We start from the raw sequence: 20,441 nt of genomic DNA, 5'->3' as shown, positions 1-20,441 counted from the left end.
ATAGTGCAGTTTGGAGATGGTTGTGTATCACTGCACTGCCCGAGAGACTGCACTGATGTAATATCTGACAGACTAGGAGGGCATGGAGAAACAAAAAACATGTTATTGGTAGAAAGACTCATCGATTCACATTGCTCAGCATCTATAAAGGTTATGTCCTCTGACAGAGACTGCAGTTTGAGGAGGAGAGAGACTCTGAGATGAGACTGCTGGGAGTCATCCTTCTTGGACTACTGGCAAATACTCAGTCAGACAGCTCAGCATGCAGGCTGATAGGACAGACAGGTTATGTAGAGCTAGCTAAAGATGGGGACCTTCTAGTGGGGGGTATTTTTTCACTTGTGAAAAGAAGAATTTTTGTAGACTATGGCTACGTGAAAGTGCCTTTTGAGTATTGCAAAGAGTAAGTATCACAATCTGTGTCAATGCCTGTTACTCTTTTGTTTTGTATTGAATGTCATTTTTTTACTTAAGGAAGCAAATACAATTTTATTTTAGATACCTTTCCCAATTTAACAAGTTAGTCTCTGTTTCAGCTTTTTACAAGTAGAAGGTTTTTACTGTCCCCATTGTTATGTATGCATATCTGTCAAACCCCAGACAACCAGACTTTACAGACCTGTTCATCTTTGAAATCGTATTAACCAGCCACTCATTTCCCTAACTGCCAATGTTTTTCAACAGGAGGAATGACAGGGAGCTGAAATTTGCCCGAACGTTGATATTCACCGTGGAGGAGATCAACAGCAGCCCCCAGCTTCTTCCAGGAGTGACTCTGGGCTACAGGATCTACAAAAGCTGTGGCGCCAACCACCTGATGAGGGCTGGCTTGGAGGCAGTGAACGGGGCTGAGCAGGGGGAGCAGGGCTGTGGCAGCGGCAGAGTGCAGGCCCTGCTGGGACACTCCTCCTCTGGACCTAGTGGGGATATCAACAGAGCTATCGGTCCTCTACATGTACCACAGGTGAGATGGTTAAACCAGCCTGCTTCAAAATAACCTCTAACAGTACATTTTACTGGATCTAATTCTCTTATAATGACTGCTCCACAGTGTTCTCTACCACAGAGTTGATACAATGTTCATCACACTATAATCTGCTGTATTGAATGTCTAATAGGAATGTACTGCCTGTGAGATTGGGCTGATGTAATACCTGACAGTCTGGGGTGACATGAAAAAAAAATACAATGATATTTGTAGTAGGCAACAATAGAGCATCAATACATCAGAAGTATTTTCACAGAATATATTTTTATAAGAACAACAGCATATTTAATGTTTTACATGTTTTTCTCTGTTAACAGATTACACAGACCACATAATTTCTAGTTACATTTTCACTGAATATTCTGTCTATTTGTAAGTGTTCTATAGAATGTTTAATATGTTTCTTTTCCCTGTTAACAGATCAGTCACCTTGCCACTTGCGCTTGTCTAAGTGACAAGAAACAATATCCTTCTTTCTTCAGAACAGTGCCCAGTGATCAGTTCCAAGTCATAGCCCTTGTGCAACTCATGAAGAATTTTGGCTGGAGCTGGGTGGGAATTGTTTCTTCTACTGAGACATACTCTGTCGAAGGAACTGTTGAATTCATAAAGGAAGCAAAGAAAGAGGGAATCTGTGTTGAGTACACAGAATCTTTCAATAAAGAAAATGCTGTTGAGTTTGACAAAGTAGTAGAGACGATCACACAATCTACCTCCACAGTGGTGCTGCTGTTTATGTCCCTTTCATACACACAGGAATTTCTAAAGAGGGTAGAAAGCAGGAATGTTACTGGGAAACAGTTGATTGGCAGTGAATCATGGATCACAACAGCAAGCTTGGCATTGGAGAGCGGGAGTATCTTACAAGGGGCGATGGGATTTGCCATTCCTGAGTCTGACATCCCTGGGCTGAATGAGTTCCTGCTGAGTCTGAAGCCGTCAGACGCACCTCAGAGTTCTCACATCAGGGCTTTCTGGGAGGACGTGTTTCACTGCAGCTTCTCCCCCTCTAACACCTCCAAGCTGTGTACCGGCTCAGAGGACCTGAGGACAGTCGTCAACGATTACACAGACACAACGGAGACCAGGACTGTCAACAATGTTTACATGGCTGTTTACGCAGTAGCACACGCCCTCCATAACCTACTGCAGTGTGAGAATGGGTTAAATCCCACCACAGGGAGGAGCTGTATCAACAAGACTGAGGTCATGCCTCAACAGGTGAAAATATGGAGGAGAAATTAACCCAACTTTTGTTCATTTCCTTTCATATCTTTAGGTGACATTCAGCTCCAATGAATTGTTTGTCTTCATGCAGGTGCTGGAGCAGCTAAGGTTGGTGAACTTCACAACGCAGGCTGGGAATAAGGTGTCCTTTGATGCAAACGGAGACTCCGTGGCCCAGTATGACTTGGTTAACTGGCAGATAGGAGAAGATGGCTCTGCTAACATTGTCAACATCGGCAGATATGACGGATCCAAACCAGATGGACAGAAATTTCGTATAAAAGACAATTTAAAAATAGTGTGGGCTGGAAACCATGCTGAGGTAACAAAAATGTGATTGTAATGTCTGCATACAACAGTTGTGGCAATTGTGTACATTGAATAGGCAACTAAACAGTACTATTACAGGTACAAAAACAGCATGGTCACAGGATATCATCTAATGAAAACTAAAACAAATGGAAAAGTGATTTTCTATTTTTCTGTATAGTTAGGCTTAGCTGACACTAACCCTAATTGAAATGTTGTTTCTGGAAGGTTCCCAGATCGGTGTGCACAGAGCCTTGTCCTCCTGGGACTCGGAAGGCCATCAACAAAAGGAAGCCAGTGTGCTGCTTTGACTGCCTCATCTGCCCAGAGGGAGCGATCAGCAACCAGACAGGTACCTGGCCGTTTCTAATGAAGATGATGTTCATTTACCATCCCAAATCTCTGGGAATGTTCCTAAACTGATGATGTATTTTTTTTATTTTTTTTACCATTTGTTGGACAGATTCCTCAAACTGTTTCCTGTGCCCTCCAGAGTCCTGGCCGAATGAAATCCAAGACATGTGTGTTTTAAAACCCACTGAATTCCTCTCCTTTGAAGAAATTATGGGGACTCTGTTAACATTGTTTTCTTGCTTTGGTGTGTTTTTGTCAGTGCTTATGTCAATTATTTTTGTGGTTCACAAACACACCCCAATAGTCAGGGCCAACAACTCAGAGCTCAGCTTCCTGCTCCTTTTCTCCCTGACTCTGTGTTTCCTGTGTTCTCTCACCTTCATCGGCCGGCCCTCTGAGTGGTCCTGTATGCTGCGCCACACGGCGTTTGGGATCACCTTTGTCCTCTGCATCTCTTGTGTTCTGGGGAAGACTATAGTGGTGCTGATGGCCTTCAGGGCCACACTTCCAGGAAGTGATGTCATGAAATGGTTTGGGCCTTTACAGCAGAGACTCAGTGTCCTGGCTTTCACTCTCATCCAGGTCCTGATCTGTGTGCTGTGGTTAACAATCTCCCCTCCTTTCCCCTTTAAGAACATGGAACACTATAATGACAGGGTCATTCTAGAATGTGCCTTAGGTTCTGCTGTGGGCTTCTGGGCTGTGCTGGGGTATATAGGACTCCTGGCTCTCCTGTGCTTTGTCCTGGCTTTCCTGGCCCGAAAGCTGCCTGATAACTTCAATGAAGCCAAGTTCATCACCTTCAGCATGTTGATATTCTGTGCTGTCTGGATCACCTTTATCCCAGCTTATGTCAGCTCTCCTGGGAAGTTCACTGTAGCTGTGGAGATCTTTGCCATCCTGGCCTCCAGTTTTGCTTTACTTTTCTGTATATTCGGTCCTAAGTGCTTCATCATATTACTGAGGCCCAATAAAAATACTAAGAAGCATATCATGGGGAAGACTTCCAAAGACATCCAATATTAGCCAGAGTCAATTTGACACTTTCAAATAATCCCTCAGTTTGAAATTGTGACTAAGGTACAGCAAAAGACATCCAATATTAGCCAGAGTCAATTTGACACTTGCAAATAATCCCTCAGTTTGAAATTGTGACACTGAGATTTTTGCCATCCTGGCCTCCCGTTTTGCTTTGTTGATATGCATATTTGTGCCTAAGTGCTTCATCATAGATTTCAAGCCAGAACTAAATTCAAAGAAACATTTGATGACAAAGATGCCAACTAAACATATTTAATTCATGAAAGGCTGGTTTAAAGACTAGGTGACCTGCCAATACTGTTATAGTAAACTGATACTAATGTGAATTTACTGATGTCAGTTAGCCTGAACCACAAATCCTCAGCGGTCACAAGCTACAATATTAACCAAATGTTTATTCTTCATCTTGGTTCTACATATTTAATAAACATTAGTCAGTTTCCATGACTTGTATTTCTTGTAACTATTTTTAGCTCCTTGGCTTTGAGGTGGTGTAATCAACTTGCCTTACAACTCAGCTATCTTTTCGAATGCAAATAGAGCGAATGCAATACCGCTGCCCCGATTCTCCGTCCAACCTCCCACTTTATTCTCCCCTCATGAACAAGACCCCAAGGTACTTGAACTCCTTGACTTGGGGTAAAAAGAACTCATTCCCTGATGAAAAATAAATTGATTTTAAAATATTTATATATAGGCCTACTGTTGGTAAATGATTATTACAATTCTTACTCATTTTAAAATTGCATTTTGCCTTTAATTCATCGTGACCGAAGCACCAATAGATACGCTTGGCACGTTGAGGAAAGACCAACTGACATTTCCACCTTAACTTGCCTGTATATCTCTGGCAATTTTTATGTTAGAGGTTACTTTTCCTTTTTATTTGTACCACTGAGAAGAGTTGTGCAATGTTGATTGTTTACTTTCTCATGTTGTTACATTTGTGATATGTGCATTTGGTATGTTAATAAAACATAATAAATAGATAAAAACTTGAATACGCCCTTACATTTGTTTATTTTATATGGTAAATTTCACATACATAAATGTAAAGTTTCTTAGTTTTTTATTGATTTAAGGACTATAAAAAGACACTCAAACTTATAGACACACAAGAACACATCACTTCCTCATATTGCATAACCAAAGTCCACTACTTCCGGTAGTGGGCAGTTATGGTTACTTACTACCACTTACGGTAGTAAGTGGGTCTGTGCTGGAAACTTCACACTGCCTACTTTAATTCGGAATAGTAGATTATAAACTTGAACTTGACGCCATAACAACCAATTATGAATTGATTTGCTTTAATCACTGAAGCAGTTTAACCTTGACCCTCTACTAGTACTACTGTACTGTAGTGTAGTACAGTATGCTTTGCTTTAATTATTGATATGTCCCCTTCCTTGTTGATTTGAATATTCTGAATATATCACTGCATATTTCAATCCGTTTCTCCTTGATCTGGAGGTATTACTCCAAAAAGAATCACACTGACCTGGTACAGTGTGCTACGTATACAGCAGTTTACAATAGTAGGCCTACCTGTTATACAAATCAGATTTTTTTTTTTTACACAAAACAAATTCAGATTTCAATTTTAAAGAGGTGAATTCAAAACCAAAAAATTCCGTGGTGTCTAAATATCAATATTAAGTAGGCTATTCAATGCCTTTTAAAATTCAAAACATGTCACTGATTTGCCTCCATCCTGTTTCTTTTGGAAATACGTCAAAATATGGAAGTTTCTCCCAAAATGCAGTTTCATCTCGACTTTAACCGATCGTAATCAGGCATTGAGATCTGCGTTAACATGCTAACATTAACAGAAACTTTTTTTTTTATTATACTACAGTTAATCTGGTTTATAAAAATGTATATTTTACAAAAAGGAACATGCAATATTCATATTCTATGAGTTATTGGTAGTTTTGGTTACACCACCTCAAAACCAAAGAGCTAATAATAATAATTACAAGAAATGCGAGTCACGGAAACTAACTCCAAACACAAAATGTTTATTAAATATGTAGAACCAAGATCAATTGAGCAGAAGAAGAATAAACATTTGGTTTATATTGTAACTTGTGGTTTTTGACAGCTGAGGATTTGTGGTTCAGGCTAGCTGACATCAGTAAATTCACATTAGTATCAGTTCACTTTAACAGTATTGACAGGTCACCTAGTCTTTAAACCAGCCTTTCATGAATTAAATATGTTTAGATGGCATCTTTGTCATCAAATGTTTCTTTGAATTTAGTTCTGGCTTGAAAACTATGATGAAGCACTTAGGCACAAATATGCATATCAACAAAGCAAAACTGGAGGCCAGGATTGCAAAGATCTCCACAGCTACAGTGAACTTCCCAGGAGAGCTGACATAAGCTGGGATAAAGGTGATCCAGACAGCACAGAATATCAACATGCTGAAGGTGATGAACTTGGCTTCATTGAAGTTATCAGGCAGCTTTCGGGCCAGGAAAGCCAGGACAAAGCACAAGAGAGCCAGGAGTCCTATATACCCCAGCACAGCCCAGAAGCCCACAGCAGAACCTAAGGCACATTCTAGAATGACCCTGTCATTATAGTGTTCCATGTTCTTAAAGGGGAAAGGAGGAGAGATTGTTAACCAAAGCACACAGATCAGGACCTGGATGAGAGTGAAAGCCAGGACACTGAGTCTCTGCTGTAAAGGCCCAAACCATTTCATGACATCACTTCCTGGAAGTGTGGCCCTGAAGGCCATCAGCACCACTATAGTCTTCCCCAAAACACAAGAGATGCAGAGGACAAAGGTGATCCCAAACGCCGTGTGGCGCAGCATACAGGACCACTCAGAGGGCCGGCCGATGAAGGTGAGAGAACACAGGAAACACAGAGTCAGGGAGAAGAGGAGCAGGAAGCTGAGCTCTGAGTTGTTGGCCCTGACTATCGGGGTGTGTTTGTGAACCACAAAAATAATTGACATAAGCACTGACAAAAACACACCAAAGCAAGAAAACGATGTTAACAGAGTCCCCATAATTTCTTCAAAGGAGAGGAATTCAGTGGGTTTTAAAACACACATGTCTTGGATTTCATTCGGCCAGGACTCTGGAGGGCACAGGAAACAGTTTGAGGAATCTGTCCAACAAATGGTAAAAAAATAAAATAAATACATCATCAGTTTAGGAACATTCCCAGAGATTTGGGATGGTAAATGAACATCATCTTCATTAGAAACAGCCAGGTACCTGTCTGGTTGCTGATCGCTCCCTCTGGGCAGATGAGGCAGTCAAAGCAGCACACTGGCTTCCTTTTGTTGATGGCCTTCCGAGTCCCAGGAGGACAAGGCTCTGTGCACACCGATCTGGGAACCTTCCAGAAACAACATTTCAATTAGGGTTAGTGTCAGCTAACCCTAACTATACAGCAACAATAGAAAATCACTTTTCCATTTGTTTTAGTTTTCATTAGATGATATCCTGTGACCATGCTGTTTTTGTACCTGTAATAGTACTGTTTAGTTGCCTATTCAATGTACACAATTGCCACAACTGTTGTATGCAGACATTACAATCACATTTTTGTTACCTCAGCATGGTTTCCAGCCCACACTATTTTTAAATTGTCTTTTATACGAAATTTCTGTCCATCTGGTTTGGATCCGTCATATCTGCCGATGTTGACAATGTTAGCAGAGCCATCTTCTCCTATCTGCCAGTTAACCAAGTCATACTGGGCCACGGAGTCTCCGTTTGCATCAAAGGACACCTTATTCCCAGCCTGCGTTGTGAAGTTCACCAACCTTAGCTGCTCCAGCACCTGCATGAAGACAAACAATTCATTGGAGCTGAATGTCACCTAAAGATATGAAAGGAAATGAACAAAGGTTGGGTTAATTTCTCCTCCATATTTTCACCTGTTGAGGCATGACCTCAGTCTTGTTGATACAGCTCCTCCCTGTGGTGGGATTTAACCCATTCTCACACTGCAGTAGGTTATGGAGGGCGTGTGCTACTGCGTAAACAGCCATGTAAACATTGTTGACAGTCCTGGTCTCCGTTGTGTCTGTGTAATCGTTGACGACTGTCCTCAGGTCCTCTGAGCCGGTACACAGCTTGGAGGTGTTAGAGGGGGAGAAGCTGCAGTGGAACACGTCCTCCCAGAAAGCCCTGATGTGAGAACTCTGAGGTGCGTCTGACGGCTTCAGACTCAGCAGGAACTCATTCAACCCAGGGATGTCAGACTCAGGAATGGCAAAGCCCATCGCCCCTTGTAAGATACTCCCGCTCTCCAATGCCAAGCTTGCTGTTGTGATCCATGATTCACTGCCAATCAACTGTTTCCCAGTAACATTCCTGCTTTTTGCCTTCTCTAGAAAAGACTGTGTGTATGAAAGGGACATAAACAGCAGCACCACTGTGGAGGTAGATTGTGTGATCGTCTCTACTATTTTGTCAAACTTAATAGTATATACTTTCTGGAAAAATTCTGTGTACTCAACACAGATTCCCTCTTTCTTTGCTTCCTTTATGAATTCAACAGTTCCTTCGACAGAGTATGTCTCACTAGAATAAACAATTCCCACCCAACTCCAGCCAAAATGCTTCATAAGTTGCACAAGGGCTATGACTTGGAACTGATCACTGGGCACTGTTCTGAAGAAAGAAGGATATTGTTTCTTGTCACTTAGACAAGCGCAAGTGGCAAGGTGACTGATCTGTTAACAGAAAAAACATGTAAAACATTAAATATGCTGTTGTTCTTCTAAAAATATATTTGGTGAAAATGTTTTTATTTTATTTTTTGATGCTCTATATTGCTTCCTACTACAAATAGCATTGTATTTTTGTTGATTTACATTTAGTCATTTAGCAGACGCTCTTATCCAGAGTTCATAAATTATGCTATTTATGTTCATAAATAGCATTGTATTTTTTTTCATGTCACGCCTGTCTGTCAGGTATTACATCAGCCCAATCTCACAGGCAGTACGTTCCTATTAGACATTCAATACAGCAGATTATAGTGTGATGAACATTGTATCAACTCTGTGGTAGAGAACACTGTGGAGCTGTCATTATAAGAGAATTAGATCCAGTAAAATGTACTGTTAGAGGTTATTTTGAAGCAGGCTGGTTTAACCATCTCACCTGTGGTACATGTAGAGGACCGATAGCTCTGTTGATATCCCCACTAGGTCCAGAGGAGGAGTGTCCCAGCAGGGCCTGCACTCTGCCGCTGCCACAGCCCTGCTCCCCCTGCTCAGCACCGTTCACTGCCTCCAAGCCAGCCCTCATCAGGTGGTTGGACCCACAGGCCTTGTAGATCCTGTAGCCCAGAGTCACTCCTGGAAGAAGCTGGGGGCTGCTGTTGATCTCCTCCACAGTGAATATCAACGTTCGGGCAAACTTCAGCTCCCTGTCATTCCTGCTGGAGAAGGAAGTCAGAGCAAGTTCATAATTTAAGATGAACAATCAAATAAACTGAAAAAGAACTTCCCTCCTAGTGATCGAGCATCATTAATTACATGCAGTTACATTCATAAATCACTCTATCTATTGACACATAGGTAAAAGACGAAAACTTACTCTCTGCAGTACTCAATTGGTGGCTTCTTGTAGCCATAGTCTATTTTTTTCCGTCTTGTCTCAAATGTGAATATTCCTCCAACTAGAAGGTCCCCATCTTTAGCTAGCTCTACATAACCTGTCTGTCCTATCATTCTGCATGCTGAGCTTTCTGACTGAGTCTTTGCCAGTAGTCCAAGAAGGATGACTCCCAACAATCTCATCTCAGAGTCTCTCTCCTCCTCAAACTGCAGTCTCTGTCAGAGGTCACACCCTTTATAGATTCTGAGCAATGTGCATCCATGAGTTTTTTCTACCAATAACAGGTTTTTTGTTTCTACATGCCCTCCTCGTCTGTCAGATATTACATCAGTGCAGTCTCTCAGGGAGTACGGTGATACACACAATCTTTAAACCGCACTATTACTGAACATATTGATGTAGAAATTGATATCACACTGCTGATATGCTGAAGATGGGTTACAGTTATGGAACTATCTGATTGAAAATGAACACATCGAAAGCTAGCTAGTAACAATATAACGATGGAAAACCAGGCTAAGAAACTTAAAGATGGGTCAATTGAAAAAACGGCTGTTTATTTTACATAAAACTCCCAAAACTATTTTTCGCTCAAATCAGCAAAACTATTTTTCTCCCGCGCTCTGCGCGCTCGCATTAGGTGTGGAAGTCACTAACTAGGATCACATCAAACCCAGAATGTACATGCATTAGCAGCGCAGATGTCCAGGGCTTATCTTTCCTCCCAGTCCGTCCTGCCGGTCCGTGAAAATATGTCTTACATGAAAGCGGTCCGTGGCGCAAAAAAGGTTGGCGACCGCTGCTTTAGAGGACGCATCACAGACCATGGCGCTCCCTCAAATTGTGAAAACACTGTTAGAATTAGCTGAACAGGTAGAATCTAATAATATATTTGAGTCTGATGCCCGTGACCGAGTAGAACAAGTCAGGTGGCTGAGCGGTGAGGGAATCGGGCTAGTAATCCGAAGGTTGCCAGTTCGATTCCCGGTCAAGCCAACTGACGTTGTGTCCTTGGGCAAGGCACTTCACCCTACTTGCCTCGGGGGAATGTCCCTGTACTTACTGTAAGTCGCTCTGGATAAGAGCGTCTGCTAAATGACTAAATGTAAATGTAAATGTAAGTCATAGAGAGCTTGGCTGCATACTCTGCCGTCACAGATTTACACATTAATAGTAGCTCTGCCACTGTTTCAGTCATTGTTTGACTCAGTCTGTGATGCGTCCTTTAAAGAGGGAGTCAGGTGGCTGAGCGGTGAGAGAATCGGGCTAGTAATCAGAAGGTCGCCGGTTCGATTCCCGGCTGTGCTTAATGACGTTGTGTCCTTGGGCAATTAAGGCACTTCACTCTACTTGCCTCGGGGGAATGTCCCTGTACTTACTGTAAGTCGCTCTGGATAAGAGCGTCTGCTAAATGACTAAATGTAAAGACCTGGCAATTCAATCAATTTCCCGGCACATTTGCAATGTAATGCAATGCAGATATGCACAACGCTCCCTACCGAACAAGATGGGTAGCTCGATCAGCAGGGAGCTGAAGAAGAGCGGCTACTCACGTCACTCTGCTGCGCCGCTCAGAATGCTTTTTCGTTCATTTTGCATTTCTGCAAATGCATTTGAATTGTGGTCACGATTTTACAGCCACGTTCTTAAAATGAAAATGCATTTCTGGAAAACGCATTTAAATTTGAATTGTGGTCACGATTTTGCAGCCACGTTCTTAAAATTAAAATGCATTTCTGGAAATGCATTTGAATTTGAATTGTGGTCACGATTTTGCAGCCACGTTCTTGAAAATGAAAATGCATTTCTGGAAATGCATTTGAATTTGAATTGTGGTCACGATTTGCTTCCATAGTTTGACAGTATAACCTTCAAATGCATAATGCAACCCTTCTGTCTGCTTCTTTCTCAAGTAGCTTTTTCTTTTTTTCCATTAATACTCCAATTGATAATTATTAGTATAAGATTATAGGGCTTCAGAATGTAATAAAGGTTACAGCTTCAGTACCAAAAAAGATTCAATGTGCAATGCATAATAGATTTTCATAGACATGAATAATTAGAATGAGATGGATCTAAAAAATTTAACCTGTAATGTACTTTATTGTTAAATTATTTTGACTATTTGACTATTTAGAATTTAAGTTTTTTAGGCATTCTTTCAGTTAGAGTAAGCAGCCTCATTATCGTCCATTCAAACTCGCCAACATTCCAGACCCCATTATCGTCCACAACCGTTTTTTCCGTTAATTTCTTAACGACCGAAAGCTTGACTGAGTTTCTTCAAGTAGTGACCGTCAGCTGATGTAGGATTAGTCAAAGCCATTTTGGGGCGTGGCTTTCGCGATAGGTCAATTCACTATGTACGCATCACTTCCGCATATTGCATAACCCAAGTCCACTACTTCCGGTAGCGAGCAGTTACGTTAGTTCTCAAACACAAAATGCCGGTTTTAGGAGTTGGGGTTACAATCAACGATGTAAGTATGATTCTATGTTGCTGCCCTTCAAGCAAGAGGGAAAAGGGTTCAAATTGTTTGTTTCAGCTACATAGACAACTACGAAGGTAAGGTTTATCTAACAAAGTAGCTAGTTCTAGCTAGGCTAGCTTTAGCTATATAGGATTTGAGCTGTAACGTTAGCTAGGCTAGCTAGCTAGCTAGCTAACAATATGCAGGGCGCACAGGGCCTTGTGTTCGTGAACTTCTGCTACTCAAGTTGTTTGTTCCTGTGCTAGAGTGTGTTACATATCAAACAGTTAGCATTTCCCAGATTTTAGTATGTGTTGCATTCGACAGTCAAATGGAAGTAAATAATGTACTAAAATGTGTTCATGTTGCCTACAGTAGCTACTTTAGTTTTCTACAAATGCAATCACTGAGATTGCATTTTTGCCCACATGGTGGCATAACTGATTACAGGGAAGGACTAATTTAGATTAAGGTAGAGTAAAACAGAGGCTATTAAGGTTTGATGGACTTATTAAACACATTCTAACCAGCTTGGCCAGTAGACAGTGGTTCATTATCCCACAGTCAGTCCAGAGCCCATGTACGTCATATTAAGTAGCTTCAATAACCAAAAAATAGTAGTAACATAGTCAGCACGTACTAGTCCTGTGTGTGTGTTTTAGGGCTGTCAAAATTGCTCAAAAATGACGTTCGAATATTCCCGAAAAAAACACGTATATTCGAATATATTCGAATTTCTGGTTGCGCATTAGGCACGTCAATAACAGGACAAATTAATACAACGAGACATAACTACTTGTAATTTATTTAAGTTTAAACATATTTAACAACATATTACCTACACAAAAATAAGTAAATTAACTAATGGCCAAGACCGCAGACCTTGGCCTCTCGCTCGCACACACGCGCTCTTTCTTTCTCTCTCACTCTCCCGCACCGTCGCGCTCTCTGCGCATAGCGGTTTAAATGAACGACAACAATAAAAGAATGCTGAGCGCTGATCAAGAGTTTTGTGCAAGCAATTTAAGGTTGTGATTCTTGTCCCAAATATGGCAGGCTTCATTCAGTGATTGAAACAAATATTATTAACATTAATTGAAGTTTTACAGTATAGAACCGACATTGAACGCTCCGAGCGAGATGTGCTGTGGTAAACATGGAACTTTTCCTTGGCATGAAACGGCAAATAATCAAACCAGTGCATGAATCTGTTGGAGCCTATCTGGTCTATTTTATTCATGCAATATACAGTCAGTACAGTAGCGACCTTAGTAATGCCCACCCGCAAAGCAGACAGTCACGACGCTGCTGGCGCTGTTGTTTTTTTGTTTGTTTTTTACATTCAAATATAAATTTTCACATTCGAAATTCTGTTTTTAACAACTATTCGAATATATATTCGATTTTAGAATATTCGTTGACAGCCCGAGTGTGTTTATTTATGTATATGTGTGTGTATGTGTGTGTTCATATGCAGGGCGTCTTAATAGCACTTGAGGCCCCTGGGCTATGGACTTTTTTTTCATTTTTTGAGGCTCCCCGCCCGCTAATCGCACAATCCATTTATTTTTGCCCCCCTAAGGATCCGTCAATATTTGGACTACATAGACAACGTCGGTATCAAAAGTTTAGTCTTGGTAGCGATTGAGTTGCTTGTATTTTTATTTACGTTCCGTTGCACGGTTTAGGCTGAAATTCTGTTTTTGTGGCAAAAAGTTCCTTGTGTCAACGAAGGGAACTCAGTGCTAGCCTACGTCACAACATCAGCACACGTTAGCAACGACGCATGGATACAACGTGCATTGCTGTTGCACAGCAAGTATCATATCGTGCCATGGTGTACTAGCAGCAATATACATTTAAGCAATTCAAGACTTGCATGTACAGTAAGTAGTGTCACATTAATAATGTATTTAAACTCAAGCTTGTGTTGTGCGTCGCTGTATTCAATGCCACAGCCTAAACTTTATGTGAAAAGAATTTTTTTTAAATTTCCGCCGCATTCAAACAATCCCCTCAGTGTAGTTTGGCTAGCAACAGCAGCTAGGCTAGCTTGCTCGTAGCACAATTCAGCTTCTCCACGCAGGGCTCTAGACTGAGACCAAAAAGTCGCGTTTGATTATTATTTTGTATTATTATTAAGAGGCCCCTGATTGGTCGAGGCCCAGGGCTTAAGCCCAGGTAAGCCTGTGCATTAAGGCGCCACTGTTCATGTGTACTCTTGTGTGTGAATGTGTGTGTCAATCCAAAACTGTCCTAAGGGATCCATAGCAAGCATGGTTTCCAAAGAGTGCTCCTCCCTTTTCTGTTCAGACGCTGACAGACGTACCAAGGAGGAATAGGACTATAAGAACGAGAATCTTCCTCACAAAATGTTGAACAGACATGTGTCGAAAAGAATGGTGCTTCCTCTACTCTTTGGCAGTTCTGTCCCTGAGTTCTGCCTCTGGCTCTGCCTCTGGCTGTGAAGTGATGGGTAAGTTCAACATGCAGAGGTTGTTCAAGCCAGGAGACATAACGATCGGGGGCATTTTTCCTGTGTCCAACAAACAGGAGCAGAGCAACATCTCCTACATGGGAAAGCCTCCTGACGTCAGGTGTGTGGGGTGAGTCTGGTTTTATTCACGTCCAGATTGTTGTCTAGCCGTTTCCGTGTTTGATGTTCAGTTTATAGTTCTGTGTATGGATTCCTCAGTTCTCAGTAAAAAAAACAACAACTTTTTAATGTGATTACTTTTATTTCTGATAATCATGGCTGTTCACTCGTCATTTTTTATTTCTGTCAGTAAAAGTGAGCTTTCATATCTAAAATCTTTGATCAACTTTTCAAACAATTTGTTTTTGAAGGTTCGATCTGCGTGCCTTCCGCTGGACCCAGGTAATGATCTTCGCGATTGAAGAAATCAACGAGGACAATCTCCTGCTGCCCAACATATCCCTGGGTTACAGGCAAGCTCATTTCACACCAGTCATTTTTGTATTCACTCAGCAGACTGCTTAAATCCAAAAGCGATGCACAGGCAGGGATTAGAGCCTGCAACCTCTTGATCTGCAGTCAAATGCTCTAACCACGATGCTCTACCCATGCCCCTACATCTGCAGTCAAATGCTCTAACCACTATGCTCTACCCATGCCCCTAGATCTGCAGTCAAATGCTCTAACCACTATGCTCTACCCATGCCCCCGTACAGGATCCAGGACTCCTGTGCGTCTCCCACCAACGTCCTGCGCGCGGCTGTGACTCTGGTCAGCCGGTCAGAGGAGCCTGGTGCCCTGTGCCCTCCTGTGGCTGCTCTCATCGCAGAATCCGGTTCCTCCCAGTCGCTGGCTTTGGCCTCCACCCTGGGCCCCTTCAGGGTGCCCACGGTGAGAGGTGTCAGGTGTCGCTACGACAGGAACACAGCTGAGACAGAGGCACGTCTGGTGTCTCTGTCTCAACTCAAGTCCCGTAGATGACTCTGTAAAATGATCTTTCTGTGTTCTGTGATCGTCTGTGTTTGTCTTTCATGTATTTCTTTGTCCTTTCAGCAGGTCAGTTATTTCTCAAACTTGTATATCCAAGCACGAACATATTACTGGAATGTGTTCTGTGGCAAATGATCTTCCTATGTCGTTGTTTTGGATAAAGTCTGTTCAATTTATTAGGTCACACTTGATTTTGAGAAACCACAGTAGAACGAATGCAAATACAGCTCAGCTGGTTAAGATGAGAGTGAGGGTCACATGAAAGTAATCAACCATTTGTTGATAGTGTATTGAGTATATACTGAGCATGTGTAGATCATCCACAGATTTACTTTTCAAAGAAAGTGCTATCCTCTCTTGGTTCATCTCTCTCATCTCTCATCTCATGTCTCTCCTTGTCATGATGGCAGGTCAGTTACTTCTCCACCTGCGCCTGTCTGAGTGACAGGGAAAAATACCCCACGTTTTTCCGCACGATCCCCAGTGACTTCTACCAAGCCAAGGCTCTCGCTGCCCTGGTCCGCCGGTTCGGCTGGACCTGGATCGGCGCGCTCCAGTCGGACAACGACTACGGCCGGAACGGCATCCTGGCGTTCACCGAGGAGGTGCAGAAGCAAGGCGTGTGCATCGCATTTGTGGGGACGGTGTTACGGACGTACACCAGGGCCAGGATCCTGGACGTGGTGGACACCATCAAGCAGTCCATGGTCAAAGTCATCCTGGCGTTCGTCCCGGAAGGCGACCTGTACCCCCTCATGCAGGAGGTGGTCCTGCAGAACATCACAGGGATCCAGTGGATCGCCAGCGAGGCCTGGATCACCGCTGCGCGGCCCTCCACCCCGGAGATCTACCGATCCTTCGGGGGGACGATTGGCTTTGTGGTGCGCAAGGTAGCCATTCCCAGGTTCGAACCCTTCCTCCGGGGCATCAGTCCGTATGCGGACCCCAGCGCCGGCTTCATCAGGGACTTCTGGGAGATTATGGCGGGGTGTCGGCCGCTGGCGCCAGGGCAGGTCCAGGGGGCTGGGGGCGGGGCCAGGAGCTGGGCCAGGAGCGGGGCCAGGAGCGGGGCCAGGAGCGGGGCCGAGGGCGTGAAGTGGTGCAGCGGAACGGAAACACTGGCGGGTTCGAGCGACGTGTTCTTCAACGTGACACAGCTGAGGGTAGCGTACAACGTGTACAACGCCGTGTACGCCATCGCACATGCCCTCCATAACCTCATATTTTGCCAGAAGTACGGGGAAAGCCTGGAGATGCCTTGTGTGAATGTGTCTCAGATTCAGCCCAAACAGGTGAGGACATCCACAAACAGAAGTGCTCTATTTACATGAATGATTCAGACAGTTAGAGATATAGTTGAGCTACACAATCTCATTTAAGTTAAAAATGATGATTACTTTTTTTATTTGCTGTCATTTTCAGAAGCGCCACATGACTCGTGTGTGTTTAAACTCTGGCTGTGTAGGTCAGTGACCAGCTGCAGAAGGTGAGACTCACCAACCCGTTTGGGGAAGCCGTGTTTTTCGATAAGAACGGGGATCCGCCCCCCTCCTATGACATCATCAACTGGCAGCTGAGGGAGGGGCAGGTGGATCATGTGACTGTGGGTCACTTTGGCTCCGCCTCAGACGGGGGCTACAAGCTCAGCATCAAGGAAGAAGACATCGTCTGGGGAACAGGTGACATGGTGCTGTGCATTTATTTTTGGTTTTGTTCATTTTTGTACTTTTGTATTAATCCAGCAAAGGTGTTTATCCAAAGCTAAGCACATATTTTGCATATAGAAGGGCAGTTATGCTGTATACAGCACAAAATCAAGGATCAGATGTACATGCTGTAGTTCTAACAGTATTTTGATGGGTCAAGGAACGGTCTGTCAGACTCAGCTACCAGACACAGTGTACAGTAACATCTCAGCTACCAGACACAGTGTAAAGTAACATCTCAGCTACCAGACACAGTGTAAAGTAACATCTCAGCTACCAGACACAGTGTACAGTAACATCTCAGCTACCAGACACAGTGTACAGTAACATCTCAGCTACCAGACACAGTGTAAAGTAACATCTCAGCTACCAGAAACAATGTAAAGTAACATCTCAGCTACCAGACACAGTGTACAGTAACATCTCAGCTACCAGACACAGTGTACAGTAACATATCAGCTACCAGACACAGTGTAAAGTAACATCTCAGCTACCAGAAACAATGTACAGTAACATCTCAGCTACCAGACAGTGTAAAGTAACATCTCAGCTACCAGACACTGTAAAATAACATCTCAGCTGCCAGACACAATGTACAGTAACATCTCAGCTACCAGACACAGTGTACAGTAACATCTCAGCTACCAGACAGACACAGTGTAAAGTAGCATCTCAGCTACCAGACACAGTGTACAGTAACATCTCAGCTACCAGACACAGTGTAAAGTAACATCTCAGCTACTAGACACTGTAAAGTTACATTTCAGCTACCAGACACAGTGTAAAGTAACATCTCAGCTACCAGACACAGTGTACAGTAACATCTCAGCTACCAGACAGACACAGTGTAAAGTAATATCTCAGCTACCAGAAACAGTGTACAGTAACATCTCAGCTACCAGACTCAGTGTAAAGTAACATCTCAGCTACCAGACACACTGTAAAGTAACATATCAGCTACCAGACACACAGTAAAGTAACCACATCTCAGCTAACAGACACAGTTCAACAATTACAGTAACTCACATATAACTTCCTACTACCTGTCAAACAGATTAAGTTTTTTAACAGATTCCAGTTGTCCTTTAATAAAAATACCCTGTTCTTTCTAGATTCCAACAGCAGCATGTTCTGCCGTTTGCCCCCTGGGGACCAGGATGGCTCAGGTGAAAGGCCGGCCTGTCTGCTGCTTTGACTGCATCCCCTGTCCTGAAGGAACTATAGCCAACTCCACAGGTACCAAGCATACACAGTACAGTATACATTACGGTGTTGCACTATACAGGTACTGCATATGTTAGTGTTACACTATACTGTACAGGTACTGCATATGTTAGTGTTACACTATACTGTATAGGTACTGCATATGTTAGTGTTGCACTATACAGTGAGAAACTGTATACTGACTACTGTGTGAAAAACAAAAAGGATTCATTTAGCAAATGCGCGTGCGTGTGTGACTTGTGTGTGTGCGTGTGTGTTACTTGTGTGCGTGTGTATGTGTGCGTGTGTGTGTTACTTGTGTGTGCGTGCGTGTGTGTTACTTGTGTGTGCGTGCGTGTGTGTTACTTGTGCGTGTGTGTTACTTGTGTGTGTGTGTGCGTGTTACTTGTGTGTGTGTGTGTGTGCGTGTGTGTTACTTGTGCGTGTGTGTTACTTGTGTGTGTGTGTGTGTGTGTGTGGGTGCGTTACTTGTGTGTGTTACTCAGGTGCTGTAGACTGCGACCCCTGTCCTCGGGAGTACTGGTCCAACAAGATGAGGGATAACTGCATTCAGAAAACCATCGAGTTCCTGTCCTACAACGAACCAATGGGAATAGCTCTTACTGTGATATCCCTGCTAGGTGCTTGTCTGTCATTGGCCACAATGTCAGTTTACATCCACTATAGAGACACGCCTGTGATAAAGGCCAGTAACTTTGAGCTGAGCTCTCTGCTCCTGTTCTCTCTCTTCATGTGCTTCCTCTGCCCTTTGCCCTTCCTGGGCAAGCCCACCACCCTCACCTGCATGCTGCGCCACACAGCTTTTGCGGTGACCTTTGCCCTCTGCATATCCTGCATCCTGGGCAAGACCATAATCGTGGTGACTGCGTTCAGAGCCACCCTGCCCGGCAGCAACATGGTGGGGAAGTTCGGCCCCTCCCAGCAGAGGGTGATCGTATGTTCATGCACGTTCGTCCAGATATTCATCTGTGTGCTCTGGCTTAATCTCAACCCGCCTTTCGCTGACAAGGTTTTCCGATACAGCAATAAGAAGATTGTTCTGGAGTGTAATCCTGGTTCGGAGGTTGCGTTCTATGCTGTGTTGGGGTACATAGGCCTTCTGGCTGGAACATGCTTGGTCCTGGCTTTCCTGGCCCGAAAGCTGCCTGATAACTTCAATGAAGCCAAGTTCATCACCTTCAGCATGTTGATATTCTGTGCTGTCTGGATCACCTTTATCCCAGCTTATGTCAGCTCTCCTGGGAAGGTGACCGTAGCGGTGGAGATCTTTGCCATCCTGTCTTCTGCATACGGGTTGTTGATTTGCATTTTTGCGCCAAAGTGTTACATTATTTTCATGAAACCAGAACACAATACTAAGAAACATATGATGCGTAAAACTCTCCAAGGAAAGTGATTTAAAGCTCAAAATAGGTCATGCACCCTCAGTCTGTATGGTTATGTAGGCTGATCTGTGATAGTGTTACGACTTCATGTTGCTGCTTTTGGTGTCAGTTTGCTTTTAGTCTTGTTCACAGCCATGCTGTAATAAATCACTCATCATAACATCACTGTTTGGTTTTATAAAAAAAATACATCTCTGCTTTTTAGGATAGAAATTTACGGAAGCCTTGAAGGGAAAGTGAAAATCATAAACCAGAGTGGAGAACTTCACCCTCCTCATGTAGTGCAGCAACTAAGGGAGAGACACCATCGAGGGAGAGAGAAAATAAACACATTGTCGCACGTGAAAATGTTTTATGTCAAGTATCGATTTGAGGAAAATAGTCTAGAACCTAACAGTGGACCTAACCAGGAGTCGTAGGGATAGTTAAGTTAAAGGTAGCCTGAAGTCACACTCATCCACACACACACACATACTCAACCACACACACACACACCTGCCATGGTTTGAAATCATTCAGGTCCCCACAGGTCCCATTGAAGAAGGGACCTTGCCCCCTAACGCAGTTCCCCATGTCATGCAAGGCGTGGGCGATGAGGTAAACAGCCTTGTAGACGTTGTACGACACCCTGAGGTCCGTCACGTCAGAGTAGGCAGAGTAGACATCCGATAAC

General features: G+C 43.3%; 3 protein-coding genes across 3 annotated transcripts; 2 read left to right on the top strand and 1 right to left on the bottom strand.

Annotated features, from left to right (window-relative positions):
• Nucleotides 1-670: 670 nt before the first annotated feature.
• LOC136951353 (extracellular calcium-sensing receptor-like) lies at nucleotides 671-3,904 on the top strand. The gene is made up of 5 exons (XM_067245705.1): nucleotides 671-964; nucleotides 1,409-2,209; nucleotides 2,307-2,537; nucleotides 2,753-2,876; nucleotides 2,988-3,904. Exons 1-5 carry the CDS (start codon nucleotides 671-673, stop codon nucleotides 3,902-3,904), a joined length of 2,367 nt encoding a protein of 788 aa, XP_067101806.1.
• A 2,227-nt stretch (nucleotides 3,905-6,131) lies between these two features.
• On the bottom strand, nucleotides 6,132-12,943 carry LOC136951352 (extracellular calcium-sensing receptor-like). Its single transcript, XM_067245704.1, has 6 exons — nucleotides 12,915-12,943; nucleotides 9,058-9,337; nucleotides 7,824-8,624; nucleotides 7,496-7,726; nucleotides 7,156-7,279; nucleotides 6,132-7,015 (listed from the first exon to the last, which is right to left on the bottom strand). Exons 1-6 carry the CDS (start codon nucleotides 12,941-12,943, stop codon nucleotides 6,132-6,134), a joined length of 2,349 nt encoding a protein of 782 aa, XP_067101805.1.
• A 1,429-nt stretch (nucleotides 12,944-14,372) lies between these two features.
• Nucleotides 14,373-19,779, top strand: olfcn1 (olfactory receptor C family, n1). Its single transcript, XM_067246307.1, has 7 exons — nucleotides 14,373-14,593; nucleotides 14,835-14,936; nucleotides 15,180-15,354; nucleotides 15,864-16,745; nucleotides 16,919-17,140; nucleotides 18,272-18,395; nucleotides 18,869-19,779. Exons 1-7 carry the CDS (start codon nucleotides 14,373-14,375, stop codon nucleotides 19,777-19,779), a joined length of 2,637 nt encoding a protein of 878 aa, XP_067102408.1.
• Nucleotides 19,780-20,441: the final 662 nt, after the last annotated feature.

The sequence above is a fragment of the Osmerus mordax genome, chromosome 11 (assembly GCF_038355195.1).
Source record: "Osmerus mordax isolate fOsmMor3 chromosome 11, fOsmMor3.pri, whole genome shotgun sequence".
Classification (NCBI taxonomy): domain Eukaryota; kingdom Metazoa; phylum Chordata; class Actinopteri; order Osmeriformes; family Osmeridae; genus Osmerus; species Osmerus mordax.
The sequence above is the reverse complement of the archived record's forward strand: the minus strand, read 5'-3'. Positions and strand labels throughout refer to the sequence as shown.